The sequence below is a fragment of the Molossus molossus genome, unplaced genomic scaffold (assembly GCF_014108415.1).
Source record: "Molossus molossus isolate mMolMol1 unplaced genomic scaffold, mMolMol1.p scaffold_m16_p_17, whole genome shotgun sequence".
Lineage (NCBI taxonomy): Eukaryota > Metazoa > Chordata > Mammalia > Chiroptera > Molossidae > Molossus > Molossus molossus.
Genome location: NW_023425352.1, coordinates 15,558,909 through 15,582,461, shown reverse-complemented (window position 1 = coordinate 15,582,461; position 23,553 = coordinate 15,558,909). Strand labels below are relative to the sequence as shown.

At 45.4% G+C, this 23,553-nt stretch overlaps 1 protein-coding gene across 1 annotated transcript in view; it reads left to right on the top strand.

The window, feature by feature from the left end:
* Positions 1-23,553, top strand: part of RBM20 (RNA binding motif protein 20) — a 198,271-nt gene that overhangs the window by 121,398 nt on the left and 53,320 nt on the right. Inside the window, exon 3 of the mRNA XM_036265925.1 lies at positions 21,913-22,996. Coding sequence (XP_036121818.1) covers positions 21,913-22,996 — 1,084 coding nt within the window. The remainder of the gene's footprint in view (positions 1-21,912; positions 22,997-23,553) is intronic.

The following is a 23,553-nucleotide window of genomic DNA, read 5'->3' as shown; positions in this document are numbered from 1 at the left end:
ATTTATTCCTAGGTATTTTATACTTTTCAGTGCAATTGTAAATGGATTGTTTTCTTAATTTTTCCATTTTATTGTTCATTATTGGTGTATAGAAATGCAACAGATTTCTATATATTAATTTTATATTCTTCAGCTTTACTGAATTCAGTTATTGGTTCTAATAGTTTTTTGGTGGAGTTTTTAGGATTTTCTATATTACATATCATATGCAAGTAGTGAGAGTTTTACTTCTCCCTTTCCGATTTGGATGCCTTTTATTTCTTTGTCTTGCCTGATTGCTGTGGCTAGGACTTCCAATACTATGTTGAATAGGAGTAGGGATAGGGGGCATCCTTGTCTTATTCTTGATCTTAGAGGAAAAACTTTTAGCTTTTCACCATTCAGTATGCAAAATTTGTCATATATAATTTTATTTTGTTGAGGTATGTTTCCTCTATATCCACTTTGTTGAGAATTTTTATCATAAAAGGATGTTGCATTTTGTCAAATGTTTGTTCTGCATCTGTTGATATGAGTATATGATTTTTATCCTTCATTTTGTTGATGTGATGTATCACATTAATTGATTTATGAAAGTTGTACCATCCTTGCATCCCTGGAATAAATTCCACTTGGTCATGGTCTATAAACCCTTTAATGTATTGTTAAGTCTGGTTTTCTACTATTTTATTGAGCATTTTTGCATTTATGTTTATCAAGAATATTGGCCTATAATTTTCTTTCTTTCTTTCTTTCTTTCTTTCTTTCTTTCTTTCTTTCTTTCTTTCTTTCTTTTTTGTAATGTCTTTGTCTTATTTTAGTATTAGGGTAATGCTGGCTTTGTAGAATGAGTTTGGAAGCATTTCTTCCTCTTCAGTATTTTTTGGAATAGTTTAAGAAGGATAGGTATTAATTCTTCTTTAAATGTTTGCTAGAATCTTCAGGTCCTGGACTTTTGTTTTTTGGGGGAGATTTTTATTACTGCTTTAATGTCATTGCTTAGTAATCAGTCTGTTTAGATTTTCTTTTTCTTCTTGGTTGATTCTTGGAAGTTGTATGCTTTTAGAAATTTACTCTTTTTTTTTCAAGTTGTCCAATTTGTTGGCACATAATTGTTTATGGTATTCTTTAACAATTCTTTGTATCTCTATGGTGTTGGTTGTAACTTCTCTTTCATTTATGGTTTTATTTATTGGGCTCTTTCTTTTTCTCTTAATGAGTCTGGCTAAAGATTTATCAATTTTGTTTTTCTTTTCAAAGAACCAACTCGTAGTTTCATTGATCTTTTCTATTTTAATTTCTATTTTTTTAATTTCTGCTCTATCTTTATTATTTCCTTTTAAATATTTACTTTGGGTTTTGTTCATTCGTCTTTTTGTAGTTCCTTTATGTGTAAAGTTAGATTGCTTTGGGGAATTTTTTTTGTTACTTGAGGTAGGCCTGTATAACTATGAACTTCCTTCTTAGCATTGCTTTTGCCACACTCCATAAATTTTAGAAAGTTGTCTTTTCATTTTTATTTGATTTCCTATTTGAGTTGTTTGGTTTTCACATATTAGCCCCCCCCCCCCCCCCATTTTCTTCCTATAGTTGAATTCTAGGTTTACACCATTATGGTCCTAAAAGATGCTTAATATATTTCAATCTTCTTGAATTTGTTTAGTCTTGTTTTATGGCCTAATATGTGATCTGTCCTGGAGAATGTTCCATGTGCCTGCGGGGGAAAAAATGTACTCTGCAGTTTGGGGATGAAATGTTCTACAAATGTCTATTTAGTAAACTCTTATCCTAAGACAGTTCTGAGCATAATGAAATAAGACAGAGAGTGAGGAAAGGCAGAATGTACAATCCATGACTGGAGCTCCACCTTGCACCTTGGGGAGGGACCCAAGACCTGAGTAGAAATGCAGCTGTGGCCAGGTTGGCTGGTTCCCATAGGTCAGGATCTGGGACTGGCGCCTTTAGGTGTCTATGACTGCGTCACGGGCAGAGAGCCAGGTGAGCCTGGGGCAGCCTGTGGGCTGTGACTAAATTAGGAAGAAAGAGTCCTTGGACTCTCTGGGGAGCTAACTGGGCAAGTGGGCCTCTGGTGGAAAGCTGGAAGCGAGCTATTTAGACAGACATGACTGGCTTTCACCTTGACTTTTCAATGGTCTGCAGGAACATCACACACTGAGTCCTAGCAGGAGAGAAGCTTCTCTGATACCCGTGAACATACCCCACCGCCAAGCGTGTATGTAAAATAGGAGAACCCAGTAAGCTTTAATCCCTAGTCCTTCATAAGCTATTTTGGGGAGGTTGTACCTTGTAAAAAAAACATAACCTCCTGGATAATTTTGAGCGGGGATTATACTGGATAGTGTGCATCACAGATGAACATCAGACCTTCCAGACAGAACAAACAGGATGATGGCTGCTCTAGGTAACCTGGCAACGGGGTCCCTTTGGACAGCAGATTTTGATTTAGAAAATCATGTGAGGTTTAGTTTGATGTGATTATGCTGTAAGCGTTATGGTGTAAGATTTGGGAAGAAGAAGAGGGACACAAAGTGACAGGACAGTGGTGGCTCCTTGGGAGAAAAGTGACGAGGTTCCTAAGTAATTAAACCGTCAGTCAAGCCAAACTCATCCCTGGACTCCAGGAATTTAGAAATTCCTCATAGAGAGGGCTTCTTGACTTTGTTTGTTTGTTTTCTTATTCTTTTGCGGGTATCATCTTTTCTGCGAAACTTGTGGAAGGGCTTAGCCTTAGAGCCGTTTCTCAGTGGTGGCACTATGGATATCTCGGGCTGGGTAATCCTTGCTATGTCCTGAGCATTGTAGGATTCTAGCAGCATCCCTGACTTCTGCCCAGTAAATGCCAGTAGCAAACTCCAGTTCTGACCAGCAAAATGTCTCTAGCATTCCTTGGGGAGAAAATCACCCCCAGTTATGAGCCACTCCTTAGAGCAGAAGACAGTCCCTTTTCCCTGCTGAAAAGTATTATAGTTACCACTGGGTAGGTGAAATGATGGGTCACCCCACTCGATCTCCTGCTCCTCATACACAGAAAAAAAAGGAGGGGTCACCTGTTCCGGAGGTTTGCTGGTTAGAAGTCAGTTTGTCAGTGCTGATGTGACTACATCACTAAAGGTCTTTGTGGGGGACCTTCAGGACTAAATCGTCACCCGTAAAAACCCAGAATAAAAAACAAGCAAGTAGTCAAACAAACAAACGACCCTCATTACCACCACCAACAACAAAAAGTAGGAAAATAAACCAGAACAGGAGGCTTTGAAATTTTATTAAAAGTGACCACATGATTAGCCCAAGCCCCCCTCCCCCTTCAGAAGTGTTCTCAAAAGCTGGCCTGGGTGTTGATATGTGAAGAGGCTGAGAACATGTGGCGTAAACATCGACTGATATTGTTTGCCATTTACACTCAGCATGTGTAATGCGGCAGGAATGGCTCCCGGTGGCATGTGACTCGCCTTCCAGATGGGTATGCAGGGCACTTTTTCTTTCACTCGCTCTCTCGCTTTCATTCCCCCTCCCGTGCCCCTTTCCAGACTCCTGAGAGTTTAAGTGGAAGCTTGTCATGATTGGCATGCAGAAAGCTGGTAGGATGTCATTGGAATTTTCTAGGGAGGCACATGCGCGACACCCAAAATGACTCCCGGCTTCGGTGGCCTCAGGTCAGCGCTCAATGCCAGGCTCCCTGCTCTTTTTCAGAAAGGTAAGGTTGCATGACGTCATCCTACCTTTCCCCAGCACAGGGGGACACCAAGGGGTTTCTTTCGATTCTTAGTCCAGGCAGGACTTCTGACCACGTTCTTGGCGCTAAGCATTTGTGCATGAGTGTGCGATTTGTCTGTATCCCCACCCCCTCCCGTTTAAATAAATGATTCCCAGGGTAACATGTGACCTAAAACAGCTCCCCATGACCCCAGTGAAATCAGCGATCCCGATGTCAGGATGTCTAGATGTTCTTTTTACGCCAGTTACTGAACTCTTTTGTAAAGAAAAGTCCGGAGGCTGCGGGAAAACAGATTGCATTATCCCCCGATCTGCGGGAATGGAAGGGGACGTTTTCAGAATCCCGAAGCCTCATGAACGATGGGGGTCTTTTAAGATTGAGGTCTTCTGTGCTCATGGCTGGAATGTGTCCGTGATGGAACATGAATGTTAAGTCGCTGGCGGTGTTTCCTATCTCGAGTGCAGAGTCAGCCTCAGGAACCAGGCGGGCAGTGCGTGTTGGAACCCGCGAGCCGAGATATTTTGCTAAGAAGGAATGCTTGCAAGTTGCTCCGAGCACCTCTGGAGGACACGCATCTCAGCAACTCCTAGGTGTCTTTAAATAAAGTTAGATTTCACAGCAAAACTATTTTTAAGTCCCCAAGCAAGCAAGAAAGCATGTAAACATTTGTCGCAAGGTTCAGGGGACGTATTTGGACGTGGATGTGATGATCCGTTAGCAGGCTCAAACACAACTATACCCGATTCACCTCGTTTCTTTGTCTTTGGCAATTAAAGGTCACTTCCACTCTTATGGGGAGGAATCCTGGTTTTCTGCTTGCAAGTGTGTTAAAGCAAACCCACACGCACACACTTGTAAAATGGCGTGTATGATGTATTTTACATGACGGGGATTTTTGTAACCTTAAAATAATCCACTATGTAGCTTTGCCAGTGGTTTCTGCGTTATGTGCATTAGAATCTCTCTCTTTTTTTTTCCCAGTGTCAGAAAACTGAAAGGGAGAGGGTTAATATTTTCACACACCCGTTCCCTCCCCCACATGCATACCCTAACAGCTGCCACATACGATTTTGTGGAATTTGATAGTTTGAACGAAATGACTTCCTTATTTTTCATAGTAATATAATAATCAATTTTACCATAGAGAACTGTGTACATGTCAGACCTGGGCTGCTCCTAATTAGCAATGGATGGGGCAGCCGAGGGCAGTGCCGGAGAGCGGGTTTGAGTGAGGAGTCCGCCTCGGAGCCTCCACCGTTCTTCCTGCCTCCGCCTGCCCGGATCTGGGCCGCAGCTGAGTTCGGGGTTGATCTGACAGAAATATCTAGAAGGGTGCACGCACCGTAACCGACGGGCCTCCCCTGTCGCCGTCGCTGCTTTGTGTCAGCTCCTGTCTGCAGTAGCTTTCGCACCGTCAGGGCTCCGTTAGGCCGAGGCAGAAGCCAGAAGTAGCCCGCGTGCGACCTTCTCTGCCTTGGGTGGCACTGTATTTTGTGGGCTGCAGTCAGAAAGGTGTGTTTCTTTCGGCACCAGGAACTTCCACCCACTTTGGGAAAATGGAAGCTTTCTCAAATAAATAGTGTTATGGTCTGTTTATACAGTTCCAGCCTCAAGGTTCTCATTTACCCTAAGGAACCCGAAAGCATGAAACGGTGCCCATCTGTGACACAAACACAGAACCGTCTACCTCCTGTTTCACAATGAAACACTTAGCGTGTTCTGCCTCAGCAGGGCTCCATGTGCTCAGAGACAGTCATAAATTCAAGTGAGTCAAACAAGTGTTTGTTCAGTGCCTCTGATTTGCCTGGCACTGAGCCAGATGGACACTCGGGGATCTCAGAGGTTTCAGGGTGTGGATGATGTCTTCAAGGTGCTTCTAATTGAGAAGGTAAAAGAGTCACCGCCCAGCAGACCTCTGGTCTCTGCTGTAGACGCTGTGTATACACTGCGGGAGAGGTCTTGCCCTGAAAAGTATTTGTTGAATTGTGTGAAAGACGCATCAACCAATAAGAAATATTGGTGGCTGCCCGCTGTGTCTGTGACCCTTTGTGGGCTAATGAAAACGTCAGTGTTTATTCTTAACTATAATTTAAGACAAATGGGCATGCTGTTTGTAGTGACAAAAATGGCTTGTGGGGTTTAAAGTAATGAAGAACAGATTGATTTTATTCCTTTATAGATTGGCGCGTCTCAGATTAAACTTCACAATAGTCCTGGGGAGCTGTGCAAAATCCCGGTGCCCGGGGTGAATCCGAATCTCTGGAGACGGCCCAAGCACTGGTCTTTAGAAACACCCCAAGTAATTGCAGTGCCATCAAGTTTGTCATCTAGTGATGGGGGTGGTTTTATTTTAAAATGTTTTAGTCTGTGGTGAATTTGGATTTTTTCGTCATCATGATGTTGCTTGACTAAAGAGTTTTTGGTTTTCTGGAATCTGACCCTTCTGTCCTCTGCTTTAGTGAACTCAGTATGAATAGAGTTATGCTTTTTTCCTGCTCAGCAAACCTGATAACATGATGCTGAGCGAATTAATCAAGTCAGTTATCTGAGGTTTTATGAACTTGAGTGTTTTAGAAGGCCAAATGTTGAACATGGCAATTGAGTCCTTTTTTTTCTTTTTAATTTTATTTATTGATTTGAGAGAGAGATCAATTTGTTGGTTCATTTATTGATACATTCATTGGTTGATTCTTGTATGTGTCCTGACCAAGTGTTGAACCTGCCACCTTGGCATATTGGGACAATGCTCAAACCACGTGAGCTAGCCACTTGGCTAGGGTGGCGATTGAGTCTTTGAGTCTTTTTTTTTTTTTTTTTAATCCTCACCCGAGGACATTTTTCCATTTTTTGTTCAGGTAGAGTGGGAGGGAGAGAGAGGAACAGAGAGAGAGAGAGAAACATGGATGTGAAAGGAACACATCGAGTGGCTGCCACCCGCACGACTGACCAGGGCTGGGGACAAACTGCAACCAAGGTACGCGCCCTTAGTGGGAACCGAACCTGGGTCTCTCAGGACCGCAGGCTGACGCTCTAACCGCTGAGCCAAACCGGCCAGGGCGAGTCTTTGAGTCTTTTAAAGAAAAGCAGGTATAAGAGTGATTACGTGTGCTCCCTGAAATTATTTTTGTAGTTTTAAAACCATCATGGAAGCCCTGGACTGTTTGGCTCAGTAGTTAGAGCGTCAGCCTGCAGACCAAAGAGTTGAGGGTTTGATTCCAGTTAAGGGCACGTACCTCGGTTGCCGTTCAGTTCCCAGCCCTGGTCAGGGTCGTGCGGGAGGCAGCCAATCGATTCTCTCACGTCAGTGTTTCGCTCGCACATGCTCTCTCTCTCCCTCTCCCTTCCACTCTGTATGAAGATAAATGGAAATCCGGTGAGGATTTAAAAAATAAATAAAACAAAACAAACAAACAAACAAAAAACCCATGGTAAAGGAAGCTTCTTCTTGGTGTACTGGGAAGCTCATTAAAGGCAGAGGTGGCTCATTAAATACGTAGTAGTTAATAACTTTCTTACAACTTACTATAGATTCTTAGAGTTGGAAGGTGGTTGAGTGGTCTCGAAGGGCAGCATCAGTATCACCTCAACATGTTAGAAATGCAAATGCGGCCCTGGCCGGTTTGGCTCGGCGGTTAGAGTGTTGGCCTGCAGACCAGAGAGTCCTGGGTTCGGTTCCTGCTAAGGGTACATACCTCGGTTGCAGTTTGTCCCTGGCTCCGGTTGGGATTGTGTGAGTGGCAACCAGTCGATGTGTCTCTCTCACATCTATGTTTCTCTCTCTCTTCCCCCTTCTCTCCCTCCTGCTCTATCTGAAGATAAATGCAAGAATGTCCTCGGGTGAGGATAAAAAAAAAAAAGGAATGCAAATGCAGAGGCTTCAACCCAGCCCCCTTGAGAAAGAAAGGGGGGGGGGGTGAGTGAGCCTAGCATCTGTGTTTTCAGATGCTCTCTGATGCCCACCAAAGTTTAAAAATCCCTGCTCTGGTTTTACCTTGTCCTTTTATAGACAAGTCTGTTCATTGGAGGTTAAGTGCCTCCCTTTGTAGTTCCAGGACCAGAGGAGCAGCAGAGGCCAGAACTCAGATCTCTCACTGTACAGTCTTCTCTACCCCATGGCCAGACCATCCTGACTCTTCCATGTGTCCTACGTGACAGCTTTAGAGAAACACCCACCATCCTAAAATCATAAGGCATAAAGGAACCTTAAATGTGGTCTCATCTGATCCTCCTATTTTACAGATGAGAAAACTAAGTTCTACAGGGTGAACTGAGTGCAATAAGATGTATAGTTATTGATGGCAGAATCCATTTAAAAAGTGGGTCTAGTTACAACCCAACCAGTGGTTCTCGCCCCCACCCCCCACCCCCCTCCCACTGCCTCTTCACTTTCATATGAACTCCATTTGGCTCAAATCATGCTGGTTAAAATGTCCAGGTTAACAATCAGGCAACTCTAGGAAAAGACCAGCTATTCTGACTGAGAATTTTAATTCTTTAAAAATTAATCTAAAATATTATTTTGATTTAAAGTTGGCTTGAATTTTATAACATTTACCAGAAAAAAATCTCAGTGATAAAAACTACTAAGAAGAAAGTTGAGTGAACACAGGGACCATTCATTCCTTGAGCATATGTTTCATCTCAGAATCTTAGACACTTTTATCTCCTCGGATCACACACTGAAATTACATTTTCTTCAGATTTAGTTAAAAGGAAAAATGTGGCAACAAGTCTTTTTGTTGAATATTTAGGATTTTATACTTGATGTGGTTGGTGGTATTTACATACTTTCAGCAGTGTTCAAAGACAGAATCTAATCTACTTTCTCTACAGAACGTCATCTTCAAAGCCTTCAGCAACACACACGGAACATTTGTCCAGGAAAACAGATTGAGAATGTGATACACAACTCTTGCCTCGCACACATACACATGGGTCAGGTGTGTACTTGTATAGAAATGCTTATTGGTTCCACACACCTGCCATGTGCCAGGCACTGTGACATGAAGCGGGACACACAATTTCTGCTTCAGTATGATGATGGGACAGTGAGGAAGTCAAATGAGTGACTGGGTACACAATTATGAGAGTGGGTAGTAGGAGTTAGAAGAAAGTGTAATTGAGGCTAATGGAACAGCAGGGCATTATGGGGGAGCATAGAACGGACACCAGCACACACTGAATGGAGGCAGGAATCAGAGATGTCTGCCTGGAGGAGGTGACATCTAACTGCATGTTGAAGAGTGGTCATTACCTAGGTGATGAGGAACAGGGAGGAGATTGTCCAGGGACAGGGAACAGTGTGTGCAAAGGTGCTCATTTTTGCATATACTGCCCTTCACAGTGGAAGTATTAGCCTACAAACTCCAAAATGTTTTATTTGTATGCATAACCATGAATGCCAGGCTTCTCAGAGAATTTGATGCAGCAGTTTTAAAATATAAATTTCAGACAGCTTGTGTTTCCATCTCAGAAGACTCCCATGTTCCCCAGAAAAGTTTGTCGGTTGAGAGGTTACCCTATCTTATGTGACTGAGACAGGAGAAGGTCTTTCCTCACCCAGAAGTCAAACCAGCTCCCTCAATTTTAGCTGCATAAAACCAGTGAAATTCTGCCCAACACGAATTTCCTGAAGAATCGTGTCTCCAGCCCCGAATGGATTTGAGCTGCTTGTTACTGTGAAAGCCTGGGTCTGTCTGTGGAATGCCTTTGGAGAGGAAGCATTCCTACAGCGGGGCACTCTCGGTATTTCTTTCCCTGGATCGTCATGGGTAGAGTTAAGAGAGCCTCTCCTTGTGCTAAACGGCCTGCCCGAGAGATCAGGGATAGAAGAAATTAAATTAGTTCATGCTGGCTGGCCAGCTTTAGAAGCATTCCCAGGAGCTTAAAAATAGCTTAATTTGTAACTAATAATAATAATAAAAAATATTACTTGATAATTATTATGATTATCCATCACCATCATGCTTTGCAGAGCATCTGCACATGTTAGATCTTCAGAACAGTTACCAGGGAAGATGTTATTATCTCCATTTGACAGATGAGGACATTAAACCTTAGAATCATCAGGCTTCAAAGGTGGACAAGACCTTGGAGGTCTCCTTTCATATCCAGCTTTCTCATCTTACAAAAAAAGGGAAGTTGACTGACCTACAGTCCCACAGGAGTCAATAGTGGCTGTAAGACCAGGCCTGGGTCTTCTGATTTCTAGCTCACTAATTCTTTTGCTCCATCACACTGCCTTTAATGTTCAGTGTGTTAAAAGAAACTTGGGAGAATATGCATTTGTTTCTTCTTCTTTTTTTTTAATCCTCACCCAAGGACATTTTTGCATTTATCTTCAGAAAGAGCGAGAGGGAGAGAGAGAGAGAGAAACATCGATGCAAGAGAGACACATCGAGTGGTTACCACCCACATGACTCCAACCAGGGCCGGGGACAAACTGCAACCGAGGTACATGCCCTTAGCAGAAACCGAACCCGGAACTCTCTGATCTGCCAGCTGACGCTCTAACCACTGAGCCAAACTGGCCAGGATACATTTGTTTCTTTAGGAAAAATATTGGTGAAACCAGTCCTACGTGCTCTTTTATGAACACATGTAAGTCTTTTCTTTGTATACTTTTTCTGTACATAGATACAAATAGGCAGACATATAGATAAATAGACAAACACACCAACATAGATGTCACTGGGGAGATGGAGGTGGGATTGGACCAAGGAGAGGCTCAAAGGGGACTTCAACTTTATCTGTATAATTTTTTTTTAATCCTTACCTGAGGACTTTTTTTTTTTTTTTTTTTTTTGCATTTATCTTCAGACAGAGGGGGAGGGAGAAAGAGAGAGAGAGAAACATAGATGTCAGAGAGACACATCGACAGGTTGATACCCCCACGACCCAAACTGGAGCCAGGGACAAACCACAACCCAGGTACGTGCCCTTAGCGGGAACCGAACCTGGGACTCTCTGGTCCACGGGCCGATGCTCCAACTGCCGAGCCAAACTGGCCAGGGCGATCTGTGTAATTTTATTTTATTTTTTTGATAAAAAAAATGTCTGAGGCAACAATGACCCTAACTGTAGCATTTGTTTATCTGGGATGATGGGCAAGGAATTAATAAGTATTTGTTATATTCTTCATATTTTTGTAGTTTTAAAATTCAAAACAAAACAAATATGAGTATGAAAACCAATTACCACTTATAATGCTATCATCTTGTAAAATAAAGGCTATTTTAAAGAAAAAAATGGTACAGAAGGAGAGAAAAACAACGAACATATGGTTCTTAGTGGTAAATTGACATTAATTCTGTCTTTGTGCCAAGTCTCTACTTACAACACTGACAGACTGTATGTTATTTTCTCTGCATTTGCTGCATCGCCCGATCTGTTTGGTAAATGCTGAGCCCTTCTACGTCTCCAGCAGGAAAGGTGAACCTTCTCATGTCAGGTATACCTGCGGGCTACCCCTTTGTGACTGCATGTCCTCCGGCTCCGAGAATCTCATCCTGCCTGATGAGTGGTATAGACTGTAATGCACCCAGAGGCTGGTGATCTGATACCAAATGTGTTATTTAAAATCATGTCCTGGATGTGTTCACTAAACGTATTGTGGTAATCATTTCACAATATATACATATATCAAATCACTACACTGCACACCTTAAATGTATATATTATTATATGTCAATGGTATCTTCATGAAGCTGGAAAAAAATTTAAAAACCAGTATTACAAATTGAGAGGAAAAATCAACAAAGAATAGAGGAAAAAGCTTTATAATTTAGTACTTTTGAACAAACCAAAAAAAAGAAAAATCACACCAAGGCAGTAGGGCCAGGAATGTGGTCTTAGAAGCTCCTTCAGCGAACCTATCACAGAGGATGGAATGTTGGCCTTACAATCAATAGACCCTCGTCAAGTCCCGTTTTCACTGGATGCCCTCAGGTGGTTCTTCCAACCTTCCTTGTTCTCAGTCTGCTTAATATCAACTGGAAATGGTCATATTGGACTTACCAGCCCATATGGTTGTCTTAGAGATCAGCTAGCTAAAGAGGTGAAAACACGTATTAACACTCCAACTGAAAAACATGAAACAAAAGAGATGATAAGATTATTGTTGCTGTTATGAATCACTCCGAGAGGTGTCATGGTGATATGAATCATCATATGGTTAGATCATGGCTGAAGCCCAAATGTGGGATCACGCCAGCATTGAGCCAGTAATCCCAGTTAGTCACAGGGGCCTCGCTGGTGATAATCCATTGCCCTATTGGTACCAAGAAGACAGCACTAATCAAAAAGTGTGTAATCCCACTCTGCTCCCCAAAAAGGAGAAGACTCTCTGGTGAATGTTGATGGGGCGTGTCCCACCACAGTGGCTCCGTTAACCCTGAGGAATGAGGAGAACTGGGTTCCAGGTCCTCCTCTCCTCTGTCCAGAGATGTGACTTGGGTCGATTCAGGTATTATATCAGCTTCATTGGGCTTCACTTTTCTCTCTGTACACTGAGTGGGTTAAACTTAATGATCTCTAAGGCCTCTTCTTGTTCTTAACATTTGTGATAATTCGTTAGAGTTTGAACTTTAGCCCCAATATTACTGTAGTATCACCATTGTCATTTTGTAACCTGGCATTTGGGGACTGTTCGCTGCAGTTCACATCCTGACCTCGCTTCTGAGAGCACAACAGTAGAGTTGAGAACTCAGGATTTGAAGTCCAGCTCCCAGGAGGAGGTGGATGGGCAGGACTCAGCAAAGACTTGACCCTGACTGCACTTCATTTGATTTGGCCACGTTATGAAGTTGTGACCAAACCTGGAAAACATTCTCTTGCCTGGTCCTGAGTCCTCTCACCTGGATTATATTTTATATCCTAACCATGCCATGAGGAAAAATGGCATGTCCATTGCTTGGCCAGGACAGGGAACTGAGTTGAACTAGAAGTGAATTTAAATTCCTGATTGGCTATCTTGGAAGATCTTATGCATACTGAGATGTGACCAGCCGGGTCTGTGTAAGCACCACCGTGCTGGGCTGTGGTTCTTGGCTCCTGCTTCTGGCTCGCTGAACCTCACCGGGGACCATCTTGCTGTGAGTCCACACACATTCACATCACGGAACTGCAGCTGGGTCCTCCTTGTTCCACAGCCCTGCTAGTTCATTGTTAACTACTTACCCAGTTCACTGAGCACCTCTTATACCTCTCTGCTCCCTCCAAGTCCCAGAAGCCACCCTGCTCCCCCTCTCTCAGCAGATGTCCATCCTTAACTTTTTACTTCCCTCCTCTCCGTATTTACATCTCCTGGTGTTTTCTGTCATCTGCCTCTGTCTCTAGGGAAGATTCGTCACTGCTGTGGCAGTACTACTCACCATCTGCCCCAGCGATGGCAATAACCACGATGCTGATGGTAGTGATAGTAACAGTGATGTCAGTGATAATGATGAGAAGATTGGCTGTAGTAGCAGTTGCTGCTCTGTTTGTTTAGTGAATGCTTATAGTGTGCTGGGAGCTGGGCAGAACAATTTATGTACGCCCTATCATTTAACTCAGAGCAAGCCTACGCCTTAGAAATAGCCACCCCAGCTTTACTGATGAGGACCCTGAGGCTTAGAGAGGATATTTGCCCAGAGTCCCCAGCTTATAAGTGGCAAACTGAACCGCATACCCAGGTGAATGCTAATTCTGAAACCTGAGCTCCTTCCGTCCCCGCCCCCCATCTTCCTGCAAAGCACAATTACATAGAGATGGCTGCTACTTCATAAGTATGACTGGACTGATTTTAACCCATTCTACCCTGAATCTTAATTTCCAAGGACATGAATGACAAATGTCACTTCCTCTGAAAGGGAAGGGTGTATTGTGATCACACAGAAACGTCCTCCTTCCAGTAAACTTCTGGACAATGGCACACCCTCACCTCTGTACAGCACCTAACAATTTGAACCATTTGAAGAGCATTCTGACAACTCTACTTATTTGACTCACGTCAGCCATCATCATGTGGCCTGAGCCACGAGGCTAAGGTGACTAGATTCCATTCTTATGGAGGCCTCCTGGCTGAGGCGGCTAAATAACTCCATTTTTATCATCAGTGGACCTTCTTCTTCAATATTTTTCCAATAATAGGTTAATTACCCCTAGAAGTAAAGGAATTTTGCCTAAGATCATAGTTGCCCCACGTGTTGGGAGGCATTTGCGGTTTCCAGTATCAGTATTTGCAGGTACCTGCAGGTACCTGTGAGTGGTGAATAATGCTAATTTTGACTTCTGTAATCCCTGTCACTCCCACTATTGTACTGGTCCCCTGGGGGAGGGCAAAAGGAGGCTGGGGCTTCTGTCTTTAAAATTGGATGAGCAAGAAGAATCGTGGCTGCTGATCTGAGGGGAGACTACACCCTCCGCGGCCCTCCCGCGAGAATAAAGCGCTCCTTCACAATTTGGCTGTGCGTCTCTGGTTATCTCGCTGACACATTATAACCCATGTAGAAGAGGAAAGATTGACTGGTTTTTTTTATAAGTGAGGATGCTGAGGCTCAGAGAGGTAGACACTGTCACTCACTGTAACACAGATGTCAAGCATCAAGTTAGGACTGGAACCCAAGATGCCTAATTTCTTTTAAAAAAATTTACTTTTCTTTATTGCTTTTAGAGAGAGAGGAAGGGAGAGGCAGAGAGAGATAAACATCAATGAGAGAACATTTACTAGCTGCCTCCTGCATGCCCCCACTAGAGATCGGGCCCACAACCTGGGCATGTGCCCTGGCCAGGAGTCGAACCAGCGACCTCTTGGTGCATGGGTCGACGCTCAGTCACTGAGCCACACCAGCCAGGCCCACGATGCCTAATTTCTACCCCTGGTCATACAGGGCGCCTCACAGCCCAACAGGCATTCAGTCTCCTCTCCTCCGAGTGAAGAAGCTAAAGAACCCGTGTGTCTTTAACGAAGACCCTTTCTCCTGGGGGATCACGAAAGCTTTACACAAAGCCAGTTCTTAGTGCTGCAAAAATAGGCTGTTAGTTAAAAAATGAAAGGTGTCTCAGTAGATTAGAAACTGCTCTTTTGTGAAGATCAAGGCTTTATGTCCCCAGCTCACAAAAGCACCAGTGTGGCCAGGGCCGGATCTCTGAACCTGCAAAAGGTTGTTGCGTAGCCCACACCCCATTCACACCCTGATCTTGTGACCACCATGTGGGGCTCTTACTCCACCCGGGATGGAGGAGCATTCTGTTCCCTGAATCTCCAGGAAGCAGGTCTCTCTGGTCAGTCACCAGTCACACAAAAGTGACTGCCTCAATTTCCCCTGCAGTGACCCTTAGCTGCTGGGTCTTTACATTTGGTCCCCTCTGCCCAGGAAGCTGGGGAGTGACAGACAACTCTTGAGTCATTGTGGAGCCGTGGAGAGGAAATGTCTGAATTAAATGCATATGGTTCGAGTAAGTTGGCTTGCTTTCTACATTTTTATTTTTATTAAGCAAATAAAAGAAATGCCTTGTTTTGTGCAGAGAAAAGCCCAAGCAGGTCCAGGGGAAGGTGGCTCAAGGTGTCCCTCTGAGGTCACCCGGGAGCTGCCTGCACCCCTGTCTCCAGGCCAGTGTCTGGGTTGGCTTTATTTTCAAGCAGGCTCTCCTTACGTGGTGGCTCAAATTCCACCAGTTTAGCAACCCAGGCGTGACATAAGAGTGTCTCTCTCCTGATGATCCCAACAAAATGTCAGGAGTGTCTATCCCTGAGCCTGTCACTGCGGCCAGGGGGATGTGACTGGCCAGTTTGCATCACATTGGATGGAGATCACTATTCCCACTTTACAGATGAGAAAATTAAACACAAGTCGGGAAAAATTGAGCGACGTTCTCCCATCACATAACCAGTAACTGGCAGGTGGAAGCCAGGGTCTCAGACCACAGTTCACCCCACAGCTGCCTTTCACTAACAGCCGATCATCTTTGCATCTGTAGATGAATTAAATAAGCCCAGAACATTTGCATGTCTTTGTTCAGTGTTCTTTTCTGAGAACTCTGCCTTTCTGTTTCGTTTGTTACATTTCTCTGAAACATCTGAGGCTTGCACCACTTCCTCCTGTGCCTTGCTGTTTTGTGTTTACCTCCGGAGGAATATTCATCACTCCCCGTGTTGGTCTGTCTCCTCTTGGGAAGGTATCTCTTTCTCTATCTCTCTGTCCCCACCACCTAGCAACTCCGCTCAGCACATAATAGATGCTCAGCCCATGTGGGCTAAATGCACAAATTCATGAACGCCCTGCTGGCCCCTGGATGGGGTCTGTGCCCCACGGCCCCTGCCTGTGTCTTGGGTGCTCTGGCTTCCTTGTAGAACAGGACGGATCACCTCACAAAAGTATTGCTGAATTTCTAGCATCCTGACTTAAACCAAGGCTGGACACTGCCTCACTCCTTTGGCCCCATACTAATCCATCATTGCGTCCTGCTTGGGACTCAGAATAAAATGTGGAAGAGCTTTGGGAGGAATAGTGAGCATTGTCAAGTGGAGACAGCTGTTGCCTCCCGGTGGCTACAATATGTTGCCCGTATTTTGGCACGATGGGATTAAACCATTAGAAACAGTTTTCATCTGGAAGTCCTAAATCTCTCAAGTCTTATAAAGGCAACTATTTCGCCTTTATATTTTATTTTTAAAACTATTGTGAGAAATGCTGTTTTAATGAAAAACAAAACAAAACCAAAAACCTTTCTAAGTGAGCAGGGAGCCAAAGTTTTTACTGAAATTATGCACTGTGAATTCTTTATAACGATTAATGGCTGGAAAGGAACGTCAGCCCTGGGGGCAGGGAGCCTCGTGGAGGCCTAGATAACAGTGCTGTGCTGTGTTTTCTCTGAGTGTGGACGAGCCCTCTCTGTGGCTGTGTGGTAGCTTTTCTGGCTCTGTGCCCGATGCCCAGCTTAAGGAACTCATTGTGCTACTCCCCCTCCTGCGAGGTTTGACTGTGTGACTGCAAACAGAGCCACTGCACAGGTTTAGGGGAAGAGAGGATGTAGTAGGCACATAGAACGTTGTCTCCCACATGCTCCCCGCACACAGGGACATCCCTACTGTCACCTCTGGAGCTTACAGAGGTCCAGAGGGGCTGAGTTTTTGCATCTCCCCAGTGCTTTGCATATCGAAGGTAGTGGGTAGGTATTCCCTGAACAGAGGGGAGGGCCACGGATAAATATGGGTGGAGATGGTAAGTTGGTGATGAAATAGGTAGTTCTGGGGCTTAGAGCTCTTTTGTCAGGTGCTTAAAGCTGGTTTGAATTGTCTGAGTTCTCATTAAGGTTTTACTGCTACCCAGCTATGTGGCTTTGGGCAAGTCACTTTCTGTCTTTGTTAATGAAGGGGCTGGATGAGTTGATCCCTAAGGATCTGCGATTCCAAGCTTTTCCAGATGCCATTGCTCCAGCTGGGCAAGAAGTTGACTTTGAAAAGGAAGAGACCTCTGGGTTTTGCTGGCTCCTGGCTGAGTTCCTAGAGGGTCTTCAGACACCTGGTCAGATGGTCTGTGCTCTCCAGGACCTGTGGGAGCGTAAGTTCATACCAGCCAATGTCCTGAATAAGAGCTTCTTTTACATATCATTTTCTTGGTGGGTTATATTCATTTTTTATTTGCTTCTGTAACATATTACCACAAATGTAGTGGCTTACAACAATACACATTTCTTATAGTTCTGGAGGTCAGAAGTACAAAATCCATCTCCCTGGACCAAAGTCAAGGTGTTACCAGGGCTGGTTGCTTCTGGAGCCTCTGGGGGGAAATGTGTTTCTTTACCTTTTTTGGTTTCTAAAGCCTCCCTCACTTCCTTGGCCCACGGCCCCTTCCTTGATCTGCAAAGCCAGCGCGGTAACTTCTCTCTTCTCTGACTTTGCTTCCACCCTAATAGCATCTCCCTCTGACTCTGATCCTCCTGCCTCCATTTTATAGGGACCCCTGTGATTACATCGGGCCCACCCAGATAATCCAGGATAATCTCCCCATCTCATGCTCATTGATTTAATCACCTCTGCAGAGTCCCCTCTGCCATGTAAGGTGACATTTATAGGTTCTGGGTATTAGGATGTGGATGGCTTTAGGGGCCATTATTCAGCCTACCACAGGGATTATCCATCAATTTCAAAATCTAGACTTGGACAGGGAGAGGAGTGTATTGGAGCTGTTGCTTTGGAATGAGGAATTGTAGACAGTCCCCTGTAGTGGATTGCAGTTTAAGGGATATACAGCAACAAAACCCATTTGCTTTCTGGGTATATTTAGATTTTCCTTTTTGAATTGTGAGGGTCTTTATCTGCTGCAGTGTATACTCTCAAAGGAGGTGTTCATATCTCCTTAAAGCCACCAGGTCCTGAGGAACCACGTCCATTATTTTCCTTCTTCGTTCTGTTCGTGGCAGTTACTGAGTGTCCACCAAGCAGGGAGCACACTGCGGAGATCGTCAGTCTCTGAGAGAGGCTTTTCCTCGTGGAGCTCAGTTCGCGGAGGGAGAGAGGCACACCTGCAGCTGTTTCTCACACAGGGCAGGATATGCCAAGTGTTGTGACTGAGGGACCAACAGGACGGGGGCGCATCACTTCCTGTCCCTCAGGTGTCAGATTATATGCCCCAATTTTTATTTATTTTTTAATTATTATTATTTTTTAACCCTCCCCCAGGACATTTCTGCATTTATCCTCAGACAGAGCGGGAGGGAGAGAGGAAGAAAGAGAGAGAGAGAGAAACATCGACGTGAGAGAAGCACATGGAGTGGTCGCCACTCGCACGACCCCAACCGGGGCCGGGGAAAAATTGCATCCAAGGGAATCGAACCCGGGTCTCTCTGGTCCGTGGGCCGATGCTCTAACCACTGAGCCAAACTGGCCAGGCATATGCCCCAATTTTTAGAGTGTCAGCTGGTGAACCAAGGAGTCTTGGGTTCAATTCCCGGTCAAGGGTATGTACCTTGGTTGTGGGTTTGATCCCCAACCCTGGTTGGGGTTGTGTGGGAGGCAACCGATCGATGTGTCTCTCTCGCATCAATGTTTCTTTTTTCTCTCTTTCTCCCTCCCTGCCTCCCACTCTATCTGAAAGAATCAATGGAAAAATATCCTTGGGTGAGGATTAAAAAAAATATGATTACTATAGCACCTGAATTTTAGGTTATTAACTCTTATGAGCTAAAAATTTTAGGACTTGTAAAAGATAGGATGATGGGTCGTCTTCTTTATCTAAGGGTCCTTGGTTCAAAAGAAATATTTAGCTCCGATGATTCATGTGAAATTACTACTCAAGGTTGATTAAAGCTGGGAACAATAAGAATTTGCTGGGCAAAGCAGAAGTCGAAAAGAAAATGCTCTTACTTCACGCTGGAACTGAGTGGGTTACCTTCTGTCGTCCGGGCTGTACTCGGCACAGCCTTGCCCGTGGCTGACCTCGAACACCCAGCAAGGCTGGCTTTTCCGTTGGGCAGTGTCCTTTCAGAGGTGAAGGGGCCTCTGCCTCTCCAGCAAGAGCTCCCTCCAGCCCAGAACACGGTTTTAGAAAATCCAGCTGACTTCTCCTGGAAAAACAAAACCAGCCTCTTCTTACTCCGGTCATGGAACCAAGTTGGCACCTCATTATCGCCTTGTTAGCAAGGACAGGCTGCTTCGAGGACAAACCTGGTCGGAAGGGTTGGCTCCCTGTGGACAGGGTTTTACGTTAAGCTTAATTGCTTTTCTAAAGCTCAGCTACTTAATACTCCACAAGCAGAAATCTATCATCAGACTCTTGACCATCCTCCTCTTCCTTTCATATTCTCACCTACGTAGACAATTAGCGCCTCCCCAGCTCCACGGCAGCCCGGGCCCCACTGGGGCCACCAGGCTCTGCTGCAGCCAGCACAACTCCGAGGAGAAAAGGGCTGTAACCACCTTTAACCTAGAACCCCAGCCCTCCAATATCTTAAAATGCAGCCAGCTCGTTCTGCCCTTGGAGCACAGCCAGGCTGCTGGCTGGGTGAAGGTAGCATCTCTTTTATGGCTTAGAGCAAATTCTTGATTTCTCACAGAATGGGAAAGAGTAACCCAAAGTCATTTGTATCTGGCTCTGAAATGTGTTTTTTACTTGTATTTGAACGTGGGTGAGCCTGATGTTCTGAGAACTCACTTCAAACAGAGCAGCAAGGCAGCCCATGAGACGCACTCAAAGACGGCCGAGAAGCTGTGTGTGTAACCGTGACCGCAGGTGCCCTTGCTCGTCTTTCCCAAGCCTGGCTGACGTTTGCATCCCACATGTGTCCTGCAAGGAAGGGCCACCTCATCTCTCTGAGTTTTAAGTTCTTACCTGCATAATTGGGGTGAAAATTTCCTACCCCGTAGAACTGATGGGGAGGTCAAATGAGATCATGTAGGCTAGCTCAGCACTGGTCACACAGTAGCATCGCAGTCAGTGTGAGATTCTCTCCCCTTCACCTTCTTCCCCACGACCTCCACACCTCTCCCCTGCCTCCCACCGTTTCCTTAGACCAATGCAAAGCACCAACCCAAGCAGTTGCTTTTCTCAGAGTGTCTCCTAAGTGGGAGAGATGTGGCATGCCACACAGTTTTCATGTCTCCCTTTTTTCCTGAACCACGCACCCCTCCTCCCCAGGTCTCTCCTTTGTTTCATCGTCATCAGACTTTTACTGTGTGGAACCTGTGACAGTACAAACCTTGTCTGAAATGTCCGGCTTTATAGTTTCTGCTCCATACTTCTACAGGCATGCTGAAAATACAGCCTGGGTTGTCCATGGTAATCCTGATTTCAGATGCACGGTCCATTCAAATGTCCTGGGAATTTCATTTCATCAGCATCCCAAACACATTTCTTGATTATACTCACTCCCCAGAAGCGGTGTTTAAGACCCAAGAAATGTGGTCCTTACAAAAGATCCCTGACTGGTAACCACATATCCCAGACTTTCTGGGAAGGCCTGTCCCCTATTCGTCCTGATTTTTGGTTCAAAAACACCATATGCAACCAGAAGAGGTAACATGGAAGGCACGTGTTCAGACTGAACACCCCTGTAGTAAGCGTCTATGCATGCCCACGGCTGCCTGTATGATCTCAAATTCAGACTCTTCTCTTGTACATATTTGGTATTCTTTGTGCTGGTAGAGTTGAGAGTGGGCTGAAGGGAGCATGACTCTTGGTGCTTTTGGATGTGAAATAAAGACATGGATGAAAACGTGTGTGGCGCAAATACAATTCATTCTGTCTGCAATTTTGAAGCTTGTTTCATTTAATGTTAGCATTTATGGATTTTCTCATGTCACTAATTTGGGTGGAAGGGTGTAAATAATGACTTAACCAAATTCAAGATAGTGTCTACCATTGGCAATGCTGGATACTGAAAACAGTATCAGAGCAGGGACAGGAACCGTGTGTGTGTGTGTGTGTGTGTGTGTGTGAGTGAGAGAGAGAGAGAGAGAGAGAGAGATCGGGGGTGTGGGGCATGGATATCATTTCGTGTGTTGGAATGTTTTCTGCCTTAAGCTTGGTGCCAGGTATACTTTTTTTAATATAAATGTCTTAAATATTACATCATGAAGTAGAAATTTAAACACCAGTAGTGAATGTCTACTTAATATCTCACTCTGTAAGTATACCACAATTTACTCAGTTTATAACTCCCCACCCGTTATTGGATATTTGTAATTTTCAACTATGGATTCTTAAATAAGAAGTACTATTGAACATCTTTGGGCATCCTGTGCCCAAATTGGTGTCGGAATTTTAGCTCATTTTCTTAGGACAGAGTCATAGAATTGAATCATCGGGTTAAAGCACACGGCTCTAAGGAGTGCATATGACGTGGCCACCTTTTAACAACGTTGTGTGCGTTTAAGACAGTCGTTGACATGTGTCCATTCCATTGTATTGCACACCAGCACTGAGTGCTGGTTTTTTTTTTAATGTGCCACTTTGTTAGGCAAATATTTGTTTCCAATGGTTTTAGCTTGCATCTCTTTGATTACCAGTGAGACTGAACATTCTGTTATGTAATTTTTCTGTTGGAGTTTTATTTTTAATCGATGTTTGTGTGAGAGCACAGGTCTCTGCAGACTCTCTAATATGGGGGCCCTGTGGGAGGGTCTGGCTTACAAGGGAGGGGGGATGACAGAAAGCACAGAACGAGCCCCTGGCTCCTTGTTGGAAGCCAGCTGTGCATCTCGACCTCCCTTCCCGCAGTGCCGCCAAGCTCCTGGACAAGAACCCGTTCTCGGTCAGTAACCCGACTCCTCTGCTTCCTTCGCCTGCCAGCCTCCAACTGGCTCAACTGCAAGCCCAGCTCACCCTCCACCGGCTGAAGTTGGCACAGACAGCTGTCACCAACAACACTGCAGCCGCCACAGTCCTGAACCAAGTCCTCTCCAAAGTGGCCATGTCCCAGCCGCTCTTCAACCAGCTGAGGCATCCGTCCGTGATCAGCGCCCCCCACAGCCATACTGGGGTACCCCAGCATGCTTCCAGCGTGCCCAGTGCCCGGTTTCCCTCTAATACAATCGCCTTCTCACCCCCTGGCCAGACACGAGGCCCAGGACCCTCTGTGAGCCTGCCCAGCCAGCCCCCCAATGCCATGGTGATGCATCCCTTCAGCGGCGTCATGCCTCAGACCCCTGCCCAGCCGGCCGTCCTCTTGGGCATTGGCAAGACTGGGGCAGGTCCCTCTGCAGCAGGGTTCTACGAGTATGGCAAAGCCACCTCCAGCCAGGCATATGGCTCTGAAACGGATGGTCAGCCCATCTTCCTGCCGGCCTCAGCCTCCACCTCAGGCAGTGTGGCCTATGAAGGACACTACAGCCAATCAGGGCAAGATGGCCAGGCTGCCTTTCCCAAAGACTTCTACGGAGCCAACTCCCAAGGGTCGCACGTGGCAGGCGGGTTTGCGGCTGAGCCAGGTGGCCTGAAAGGTGACATAGGTCCGCTGCTTCAGGGTCCAAACAGCCAGTGGGAGAGCCCCCATGGATTCTCTGGCCAGAGCAAGGCTGAGCTCCCAGCTGGCCCCAACCTGTGGCCTCCACCCCCCAGCCAGCCCTACGAGCTCTATGACCCCGAGGAGCCCACCCCAGACAGGACCCCTCCTTCCTTCGGGGGCCGGCTAAACAACAGCAAGCAGGGTCTCAGCGGTGCACGACGGCGGGCCAAGGAGGAGCAGGCGATGCTGTCCGTGCGGCCTCTGCAGGCTCACGAGCTGAATGACTTTCATGGGGTGGCCCCCCTCCACCTGCCGCACATCTGTAGCATCTGCGACAAGAAGGTGTTTGATTTAAAGGTGAGTCATCTCAGAGTATCTGGGAACCACCTCTGGAAGCCTGGGTGGGCTCCCCACCACCCCCCTCTCTGTCTGTGGGTGAGAAACTGGTACATTTGGGGATTGGGTAACCAAATGTTGCCATCTGTACCCCTGATTAAAATCATAGGTATTAGAAGCAAAAGGTATTTCTGAAATGAGCTAGGGCCAGTCCTTTGCTTTAAGACACATAAGAAATTCTTATCCATGTCTGTAGCTGAGAAAGGTGCAGCCGAGCGGGGGCGGTGGGTGGTGAGGGGCTCAAGTGACCCCGCTTGGGTTACAGAGAAGGGACTTGGGAACTAGAATCTCCCGCCTCCTTGAAGAAGGCCTTTTCTCTGTGGTACACCTGGAAGTTACCATTCCTGGAGTATGCACATTGTACTGAGTTTGAAAGGAGAAAAAAAGTGAGCAGAATTTTGGATCAGAGGCAAGAGAGAAATTCTCAGGTGGGACCTAGATAAATTCCCATGGAGGGCCTCAGCATCCCCACCTGCAAAATGGAGACAGAGCGTGATGACACTTCCCAGTGGTTGTCA